The sequence below is a fragment of the Plasmodium coatneyi genome, chromosome 6, assembly GCF_001680005.1.
Source record: "Plasmodium coatneyi strain Hackeri chromosome 6, complete sequence".
NCBI classification, from domain to species: domain Eukaryota; phylum Apicomplexa; class Aconoidasida; order Haemosporida; family Plasmodiidae; genus Plasmodium; species Plasmodium coatneyi.
In genome coordinates this window covers 55,227-66,526 of record NC_033561.1, presented here as the reverse complement: position 1 = coordinate 66,526, position 11,300 = coordinate 55,227, and the positions used below count along the sequence as shown (strand labels likewise).

Below are 11,300 nucleotides of genomic sequence, written 5' to 3'. Positions count from 1 at the left end.
GGTCAACGCAACTGCAGGATGTAGCACCACCATCGAATTTACTATAGTACCTAGTCCTGGAAGGTAATTGTTCCAAATCTTCCTCCTATAAATATCATTCACAGGGAGTGTATAGATATATATACGTATATATGTGTGTTCCTTTTTATTCACACATGGACTCCCCCCCCATTTATATATATTACGTATGTAGTACGATATATACACACTCGTATATGTACTTTTAAAGGATGAAATTACCGTTAATGCGTCTGTTGGTGATGACATTTTATATGCATAATCTTTTATTACATAATTTCTTCTAACATAGATTATGCATTCTCACGCATGAGGAAAGAATAAATGTATATGTAAAAAAATGGTATGCACCTCTATAATAATAATACACTTTTCTGCTGTACAATCTTCCTCCATTTATGGTGACTTCATAGTCGTAAATTTTCTTTTCTTTTTTTTTCTTTCCCTCATTCTTTCCCTTATTCTTTCCCTTTTTCTCTCCTTCCTTTTTTCCTTTTCACATTCCATTCACATTACTTTCCCCTTTGTCCTATACTTTGATTGCGGAATTCCACACCCTAAAATGAGAAATCCTAACACACACACCCTAAAATGCGAAATCATACACAAGCATCCTAAAATGCGAAATCCTACACAAGCATCCTAAAATGCGAAGTCCTACACATACACACCCTAAAATGTGAAATCCTACACACACACACCCTAAAATGCGAAAGTCTACACATACACACCCTAAAATGTGAAATCCTACACGCAAACACCCCTAAAATGCGAAATCCTACACATACACACCTTAAAATGCAAAATACTACACCCTTTATGTTCTCATAAGAGATGAGAGAAGGTGAAGGAGTAAAATAATATGTAGAATACAATATAAACTTATAGAAGGGGGGGAGCTGAGATGGAGGAATATATATATTTTTTGTAGGTGAGTTAGAATATAACTGATAGGAGGCGAAAGGAAGCAAGAGGAGAAGTTATTATTACGATGGAGCCATAAATGAAAAAAGAAGGGAAGGGTGTACCACGAAGATGTGGTAGTATAAAAATGAATATATTTTTTTTTTTTTTTTCCTCCGCTGTATGATGCATGTAACTCTATACTACACTCCTATTAATTATTTTTTAAATATATATGCGCTCCTTCCTGTATATGAGTGGATATGCAATATTCAGGTAAAGGAGGTGAAAAGCCTTCCACATGAACTATACTGCACAATTTATATGTGCGCTAACAAATTTGTAGTTAACAATTCTTGGAACAGTAATAAAGAAATATAAATAAGTAGTACATATTAACATATTTAATAAAGGGGAGGGGGAGGATCATATTATTATATGTATAGAAGTTGAGGAGCGTGAACAATTATATGGTATTCTTAATAATCCATAACCATCTGGTAGTACATTGTATGAATGAAGGAATGTGTAGGGAATTTACCTTCTTAGCCCTTATTTCACAGTTTTGTGCCCACTCATTCCTGCATTTTCTTTTGTTCCTCAAATTATACATGCATATGTGCACTTATAATGATGTCGATGTGCATATGTATATAGTAGGTTATTGTTCTTTAAGGAATTAAGAAGTGTGTAATTACTGAAGAAGTTGGAATATGCTATTTATATGTGCATAACAACAGAGTAGGCGGAACCTGCGTGTTCCCCTCTTGAATGTACGAATGAAATGCAATTCTTAAAGTAAATTTATTATATATGCAGAAAAGTGTGTACAATTGAACCATGGTAAAAATAATACAAAGTTCATTCATTACATAAAGGAAGGGTACATTCATGTTATGCACATATATTATTCTATGCACAATGTAATATGTTAGGCCCGTGGGAGGACATACATATATACATATATATGTATGTACGTGCTTTGCGCGTTCCATATTCCGTAGACGAAAGGTGTGAGTAATTTACCATCAAAGAAGGCATACACGGATATAGGGAATAGCGGAAATTCGTATGGTACTGATGACAATACATATCCTAAGGTCAAAACAATAAAGGGAAACCTAGAACCCGTATTACAGAATCATCTGACGACTACTGATTTTATAAGTAAAATAGCAGGTACCTGGTTTTATATAACTCAGGAGATAAGGGAGGCGTATAATCAGCACTATGGGGTACGTTGTGAATATTTTTATTATTGGTTAGGAGATCTAATAATTAATAATTTAAAGCACACTAATAAATTTCCCGACGCCATGAATGCAATCTATGACAAATTGCAGCTGTTACCTGGTACAAAAGAGTGTTCACCTATAACAACTGCTACTACGTTGGACACAACCTTCTTTGAAAAGAGAAAAGTAATATTCGATTATTTAAAGGACCGTGATACTATAAAACAATATGGTTCAGGTGGTATTTACAGCTGTACCGAAGATTATTCTAATTATTTACGTAACGTTAGGGAGAACTATAATTTAGTAAAAACGAATTGTGAAAATACAATAGCGGAGGGACAACAACAACCGTCATATGGTGATGACCCATGTTGTAATCTCCTCAACGGGAAAAAAGGGCTACCCACTCAGCAGGAACTATCCAAATTAATATGCAGTGTAATAGATCCATCACAAATTCAAGCAAGTATGCAGAGTCTAGGTCCACATCCTCCTGAAAGAACAGAACTTCAGAATGATGGTGGTAGTCACATCCCTAGCACCACCTCGACTGGTACAGCCATCGTCTCTTCCACACTTGCTACCACCATAGGAATAGGAGCCGCTTCCCTCCTTTTATATAAGGTAACAATTACAATGACCACCAATATACCTAAAAATATGAATAAGCGCATTTTATAAATATTTATCTCTATGAAGAACAATAAATGTTAAAAAGTACATTATGTACACATTCCTACCTCTTCCCATTTCCATTACTGCTTCGTTCAGTACAATCTTTTACCTTCTTGGTTTGGTAACAAATTTAAAGGAAGAAGCAGAAAAAGGAGAACTGCAGTTGAAAGAGACTTTGACGACTCCACATTAACGAAGGACGACGACACACTAACAGACACTTCTACGGAATATTCCACGGAAAATTCAACATTCGATGGAAGAGTGTATGACACAGAGTCTACAAGAACAGATAGCAGACAACAGCAGCGGAGGCAACAGAGGCAAAGACAAAGAAGGACGAATATCAGTTATCACAACATGTAATATGTACCATTGAAATGTTGAACATTGCAATGTAATGTGTAATGTTTCCTTCCCCTTCCAAGGAAAGAACTATTATAACATATGCAATGTATTGAGCACATACATAAAGAAAAAATAAAAAGAATAATCCCCAGTAAGTCCAATCATAATGTGATATAATCATAATATGCTACTGTAAGGGAAATGACCACAATAATATGAAAATACCTTATTGAACTAGTTAATTTATATACATATATATTTCTTCATATACTACCACTGTGCTGTATATACATATCGTAAGGACGAAAGGGGTGAATGTACGGACATCCCCAGGAACTTTATTCATTTTATTTCACGATTCATTACTATGCTTTACGGTAGAATAACTTCCTATAAAGGTGATAATAAATATAAATTCACAATCACCAACACATATATATATATATATATATAAACATATAAACATACATATATATATATAGGTATATATTATATAAAAATCTGTGAGCACTTCTTTCTTGTTCATTTAAAAAAAGATAGGGGAAAAAAATAAAAAAACATAAAAGGGAAGGAAAAAAAGGTAGTGTACATAAAATTTTAACCAATATTAAAGAAAAGGTAAGGAGAAGGAGTGAAGGAAAAGTTTAGCTCAGGTAATGTAAGTAAATGCACGTATATAATGCATAAATGATCTACAGTGAACATGCATGGGAAGGGGGAAAAAAAAATAGATGGGGGGGGAGGGGGAGGAGTAAACTCCTCCCGCTCTTACTTCCTTCCTTTTCTTTCCTTCTTATTCCTTCTTTCCTTCCTTCATTCCTTCACTCCCCCTCCTTTTTCCTTCCCTTCCCTTCTTTATTTTTCTATTAGAAATGAATATATATATATTACACTTTTAATTATATGTGCACATCTTAATATGATTTGGGATGCGTGCACATGTATGTATAAGTGATAATGTATTATCCTACTCCTTAGTGAAAGAAAAGAAAAGAAAACAAATTAAATAATCTGCGTATTTCCCTCAAAAGAAAAAAGTAGTAGTAGGAGGAGAGGTGAAAAATTTTTTAAGCAATATATATATATATACCGAAAAGGGAAATGTACGCATATACAAATAAAGAGGAAGGAAAGAAGAGAAAAAGAAAGGAAAGAAAAGAAAAAGAAAGGAAAGAAAAATAAAAAAGAAATAAAAAAAGTATGATAAATTTGATAAAAACTTCCATATTTTTCATAATCATAAAACAAATATATATATATATATATATATATATGAAATATTCAACACACATGAACAGATTTGCATACATTTTGTATAAATAAGGAAGCAGCAGCAACAGCAACAGCTAGAAGGAAAGCAACAACACATTCTTCACATATAAAATTCACATTCCATATATATATATATACCGAAAAAGGGAAATGTACGCATATACAAATAAAGCAAACAAATAAAAGGAAGGAAAGAAAAGAAAAATGGTAGAATTACCTTCACAGAAGGTATATGCTGAATTCGTAAAGGGAAAAAGAGGTTGTACACTGAAGAGTGGACAAGGGAGGAGGGAAGAAGTGGAGAGAGATCTGAAATTCGTCTTAGTAAATGCATGCAAAATTAATGATAGCACCTTGGCCAATAGAGTTGTACAGAACTATTGTTACGCATGTAACGGAAGTAGAGTTGACACGTTGTCCGACAGTGAGCGCTGTAATTTCCTATTCTATTGGTTGGGTGATGTTATAATAAGGGAAAAGAAGAATGACAACTATTCATTCGAGATTGCCATGAAAGCAATATATAATAATTTCCCTTATTCAAAATTCCAAGATGGGTGCACTAATTTATATCCTCAAATTAGCAAAGACTTGTTTGAAAAGATTAAAGTGCTGTTTGATTTCAACTACAATTATAAAATCCTAAAGAAACAAGCTGGAAATTGTGACCATGCCACTTGTAAAAAGTTAGCGGACGAATTGAGAGATGCTTCAAGTGCATATGACAGTATAAGTGGTGTTTGTGATGAGGAGCCAACGAATTCGTATTGTACTAAATTTTTAGCAGAGAAGGGAGAGGTGGAGGGGGAATTCGCACAACCGAAGGAATCAAAGTGCTCCGAAGCAAAGGAAACAATACAAACGCAAGTCAAACTAACGGTAATAAAAAAAAAAAAAAAACAACCAACCACCCACTACATATATATATAAGTCCCCCTAACACACAACCCCCCAGACATCCCCCTCTTCACACACACCACTCCACTTGCACCCTAAACAACATATGTAGAACGAGCACTTGGAGCGTTTGGATTCGAATTTGCTCTATTACAGAAGGTTCACGGAAGATCTCGAATATTGTGATACTTCCTGTTTCCCCAGCAGAAAAAAAATTGCAGACCAATTAAAAGAATATTTTATTAATGAACAATATGCTAATTTAATTGCTAGATTATTGTGCAAAATATCTGCTCTATTAGAAGAAGGTCAGGCTGATAGTAAAATTTGTACATTTTTTAATTACTGGCTGCAACATATATTATCTGACAAGTTGAATGGAGACACCTCATTTTCGACACTGGTGGAAGCAATTAACAAAGAGCTTAGTGGTATTGAGCATAAAAATAAATGTGAACTAACGGACATAGACACCAATAATATTCCTTTCCATCGAAGAAAAGTATTATTAGAGTACTCTGTGGATTATGATAGAATAAACAGCGATTTGACGAGGTTTGGTTCCCCTAAACCTTCTTGCAGTAAAAAATATCACAAGCACCTTCAGGCCATTGTTGACGCTTATAAAGCAGCGTATTCGCCCTGCCACCGTGAAAGTAGCACAAATTGCGATGATTTTAAGGAAGTATTTAAAAAAAACGACAATAGGGACACATTAACATTAGAATGTCAGCCTCTGTCTGATAAGGAGGAGTCTGCCTTAGGTGAGAAGGACGACGAGAATGATCTTCGCACTCTTCTTTCTAAAGGTGGTGGTGAGCTGCCTCCTGACGATCAAACTGAAAGGTGCACTGAAATGATGAGTGGTGGGACAACCACCTCTGGGGAAAATACCACTGCTGCTCCAATTCTGTCTTCCGTATTTGGTACACTAATAGGAGTACCTGCCTTTGTATTTTTATTATATAAGGTAATAATTAAAAATCTTTTCTTTATGTGCATATATATATATGTACAACGTATATCTATATCTATATATATAGATATATATGGACAACTTAAATGTAAGGTATATATGCTACCGATATATATATATGTGAACATATATACATTAATATATAATCATATATATATTTATATATATATAATGCATATATGTATATGCACATACATACATATATACAAATGTACATATATATATATATATATTTAACATTTGTCCTCACCCTCTCTGTCCAACGGCTTCCTTTCTTTCCTTCCGCAGTACAATTCTTTATTCTCTGGAATACTTAACAACTTTGGAGGTAGCAATAAAAATAGAAGAAAAAGAACAGCAGCTGTTGAAAGCGACTTTGATGACACATTGACAAACGATGGAACAGACACTTCTACACTATATTCAACAATAACGGATGATTCTACCATCTATAATGAACAGCCACCAGACAGAAGAGGAGCAGGAAATAATAATGCACGACAGAAGAGAAATGTAGCCTATCAACGTATGTAATATACCATCGTATGTAATGTACTATTGGAATGTAACACACAACACACATTGCGTGTGAAATTTAACGTTGAATGGGAATGTATTTTCCTCAAATTGAAAGTAACGTATGTAATGTTATTTCCTCTCCACATCGGGGGTGGTGCTCGTGGGAGAAACTATAATTTTTTTTTTTTTTTTTTTTTTGCAATCCTACATGTACACTATTTATACACAGTTATAAAATGTACCAAAAAGTAAGGGAGGGGAAGAAAAAAAAAAAAGGAAAAAAAAAGGAAAAAAAAAGGAAAAAAAAAGGAAAAAAAAAGGAAAAAAAAAGGAAAAAAAAAGGAAAAAAAAAGGAAAAAAAAAGAAAGAGGAATAAAATTGAAAAAAAAGAACATATTTAAAAAAGAAAAGAAAAAAAAAGAAAAGGAGAGGTGGCGAACACATAGGTATGTATATAGAATATCATATATGAATTAAAATGGAGAAAGGAAAGGGGAATGTATATAGTGCAAAAAAAAAAAAAAAAAGCACTCTATTAGTTATGATCATTGCATACCATTTTATTTTCTTTTATACATATGTATTTAATATAAGACATATAATGCATATAATTAATATAATTCACATAATGTGTGTAATTAATATAATTAGCATAATTGAATACAGTTCCTTGTTTTCTATTCCTCCTTTAATGCATTCCATAAATATGCGTACGCCCCCTTTAATTAAATATGAACTAATAAATATGTACACACATTCGGAGAAGAGAAACAAGGTGCAATAAGCTATGTGCATATATATATATGTGAACTGTATATTACATATACATGTACATATTAACAATTCTTAAATGAACAACCCTTTCAAAAAAAAAAAAGGGTAAAGTAATATAAATTAATAATATATCTCCGTGCTCAAAATTTTATGTTTTTAAGGGGGGGGGAGAGGTGTAGGGGTAGGGGGGACAGAAGAATTCCATTTTTTTTTCAATTATACGCTACAATAGAAGTGCATGGTATAAAATAATAATAATACGACGACATCGGTTGGAATAATTATGCACAATGTAAACAATAATATAATGCACACGAATGGGGGATATATAAGAAAATTATGTTCCTTTTCTTTGTGTGTTGTTATTTTAGCATGTTCATCAGTATTTTTTTTTTTTTTATTTATATATATATGACGATTTAATATAGAAAAATAGTGTATTACTGCTGCTTAAAAAATTTAGTAGTGTGTAATGTCAAGGAAAGTAGGAACTTGATATTTACTTCCTAGGCATTGTGGAATGGGTGGAATTTTTACATGTTTATTCTATATAAATATAAGCGGGACAACACACATTTTTGATCATAAATTCAAATTATATATACACAAAAAAATGTATAGATTAACAAAATGATGGTAATACTACTACAGAGGAAAAAAAAAATTTTATTTTTTCATTCCCTTCCTTTTTTGTCCTCCCTCACTTCAAAATAAATACATAAAGGATGAACACGCATATAATGTTCCACGCACAGCGTAGTAGGAACATATAAGAATATACATATTTTACTAATTATATTTTTATAGGATCCAGGTTCACTTCCATTGCCATCAGAAGAGAGGTACAAGGAGTTTGAAGAAAGATCAGATTGTCAAGAAACTCAAGGGAGGGCAAAATGTAACCACGACATAAAAACAAAAGTGAGGTGGGCCTTAGAAGTAGGAAACAGGAAGAAGTGGTTGAATGATATGACCTTGGCCAAGAAGATTGTGCGTAACTGCTCTTATGCATGTATGGTAGACACGAGTGACGAGGATTATTATAAACCGTGTCATTTTCTGTATTACTGGATAAGTAGAGAAGTGAAGAAAGGGGTACAGAACCCTACCACATTTCAGACTGTTATGAATGCAATGTTCACGCACCTGGGAAGAGCTAAATTTTGGAGTGGATGCACGAACGTGTGCACTAATTTATACAATGATAATATGAGTTTAAACATATTCAATTGGAGTAATACACTATTCGACTATGAATATAACTATAATTATATAATAAAAAATCAGAGGAGTAATGATTACTGCTCCAGTGCAAAGTATACCGGTCAGTTGACCAAAGCTAAGGAGGCATATTCCGGGTTATGTAAGAACTGTGGGAGTAGTGGTGATAAGTATTGTGAAGAATTTAAAGGAAGATATATGAAGAATGGGGTGTGCAACCCAGAGGAACTACCAAAAATAACATGCCCCAAGGAGGAGAAGACACTATCGGACAGTGATTCAGAAGAACAATCTGACGATGATGGAACAGGGCCGGAAGGAATATTAGGGGTACGTCCACCACCTAACACAACCTTCCTTCCTTAGACTCCATTCCTTAGACCCCGTCCTTCGTCCACTTCATTCCGTCCACCTACCATCCCATTCATTCCTTCCTTCCTCTCATCCAGGTTTGTCCTTCTTTTTTAAAAGAATAAAAAGAAAAAATTAAAAAAAAAAGAAATTAAAAAAAAAAAAATATATATATATACAACTCCATCTCTATATCTATATATATGTACTTATATATATATTACATATATATGTTTGTACATTCTGTTCACTATGTTTATAGGAGGAAGAGGAGTTGGACGCCTTAAAATCAAAATTACCATACTATGAAAAATTAGATAATGGCTCAACGGGTTGTGGCAATGATAGTAGTAATATTGTGACAGTAATAGAGAATACAATAAATTCATATACTGCTGTTAGGAAGAATGCAGAAGAAATCGTAAGTGCCTGGTGTTATACGTACGACATGAAAAATAAGGGTACCCCCCATAATAATTATTGTGATTTCTTGTACTATTGGATAGGGAGTACAGTTCTCAACGGTCAGTGGAATGTTTACGAATTAGGGAAACTTATGGGAGAAATTTACCAAAAATTGACACAGTGGAAGGCTATATTGGGGTGTAATAACATGTACACAAATATTCGGAAGGAAACTTTCAATCATAGAAAGGAAGTATTTGAGCACTTTCAAAAATATAAAATTATGAAAACACAATTAACAAAAAGGATGGGGGGTTCGTCTAGTAATATGCGCAAATGTACGAAAGCTTATGACACCTATCTGAAAGAAGTGATTAAAGCTCTGGGAGATGAGTACACTAAATGTAATGCAGCAGATAAGAAGAATGCTAATGATCCATATTGTATCCATTTCTTAGCAATGTGTAAAGAATGCAATCCTAAAGACCTGTCCAATTTGAAATGTGAAGTACCAAAGGAACTTGAACACCAAACTACCCAAACTTCTCAAACTCAGAGTCAGGCGTCTTCAGCGGGAATAGACGGTTCTACACCCAGCACAGCAGATCCAACAATTCCTGCAGCCGTTATGTCTGGTGGACTTGCTACAATTGGAATACCCGCCATCGCTTTTTTTTTATATAAAGTAATAACTAGAAAAAATATGTGCTCCATGTACATATATATACATATACGTACATATATATGTATGTATATATATAAGTTCATATGGGCACATACATTTTTACCCTTTCCATTTCAATTCCACTCCTTTATTAGTATAATCTTTTACCTCCGTGGATAAATGGCATCTTCCCTAAGGAAAGAAGAAGGAACAGTGGAAACGGAAGAAAGAAAAGAAGATCAACCACTGGACGTCACAAATTTGACGAGGACACACTCACAGAAGATGACGACGCCTTAACAGAATATTCCACAAACACTTCCACAGCAGTATGTTCTATGGAAGAAGATAATTCTACCATATATAATGATGAACGACGATCACGACCGCCACCACGTCCACCAGCATCTAACAGAAGAGATGGAAGGGCAGCATATAATAATAATAGACCAAGGAGTCCAAGAACCAATATAGGTTACCATCCCTAGGTGAAAAAAAAGGTTACCCTCCTCTTCTTTCCCCCCAGTCCCCTTCTTTAGCATTACACATTCCCCATAAAAAGGAGAGGAAATTATATTCCCATATTACTAATATGTAATAAAAGGGTGGCATCCCCATTCCTGTAAACATAAAGTACAAAAAAAATAAATGCAGGAGAAGTTACTGTCCATATGAGTACAAAAAAAAAAAATAAGTACAGTACAGTATTGCAGCATAGCTTAGTGCAGCACCATATTCTGTAAACACATGGAATGTATATATATAAAGGAAAAGGGGGGAAAAAGGAAAAAATTTTATCTGTCCCTTCCCCTGCCTTTCCCAAATCACCCTTTTCCATTTTTTTTTTCTTTTCACATATGTACATCTTACATCTCATTTAAGGTACTTACCTCTTTATATTGAATAAAAGAAGGAAGGAAAAAGAAAAGGAGGGAATATGCATTAATTTGTAAAAAATATAATATATACTTAGAAAACTAATGGAGTAAAATGCTCAAATAGTATACATAATATATATGTACGCACATATATTCCACAT

General features: G+C 33.7%; 3 protein-coding genes across 3 annotated transcripts; all 3 read left to right on the top strand.

Annotated features, from left to right (window-relative positions):
• Positions 1 to 1,761: 1,761 nt before the first annotated feature.
• On the top strand, positions 1,762 to 3,200 carry PCOAH_00012920 (KIR protein; the record flags this gene model as incomplete). Its single annotated transcript, XM_020058101.1, has 3 exons — positions 1,762 to 1,764; positions 1,926 to 2,783; positions 2,931 to 3,200. 3 exons carry the CDS (start codon positions 1,762 to 1,764, stop codon positions 3,198 to 3,200), a joined length of 1,131 nt encoding a protein of 376 aa, XP_019913702.1.
• Positions 3,201 to 4,658: 1,458 nt separating this feature from the next.
• Positions 4,659 to 6,861, top strand: PCOAH_00012910 (KIR protein; the record flags this gene model as incomplete). The annotated part of the gene is made up of 3 exons (XM_020058100.1): positions 4,659 to 5,333; positions 5,464 to 6,321; positions 6,616 to 6,861. The coding sequence occupies 3 exons, from the start codon at positions 4,659 to 4,661 to the stop codon at positions 6,859 to 6,861; spliced, it is 1,779 nt and encodes a 592-aa protein (XP_019913798.1).
• A 1,389-nt stretch (positions 6,862 to 8,250) lies between these two features.
• Positions 8,251 to 10,561, top strand: PCOAH_00012900 (KIR protein; the record flags this gene model as incomplete). Its single annotated transcript, XM_020058099.1, has 4 exons — positions 8,251 to 8,256; positions 8,428 to 9,171; positions 9,455 to 10,311; positions 10,459 to 10,561. The coding sequence occupies 4 exons, from the start codon at positions 8,251 to 8,253 to the stop codon at positions 10,559 to 10,561; spliced, it is 1,710 nt and encodes a 569-aa protein (XP_019913767.1).
• Positions 10,562 to 11,300: the final 739 nt, after the last annotated feature.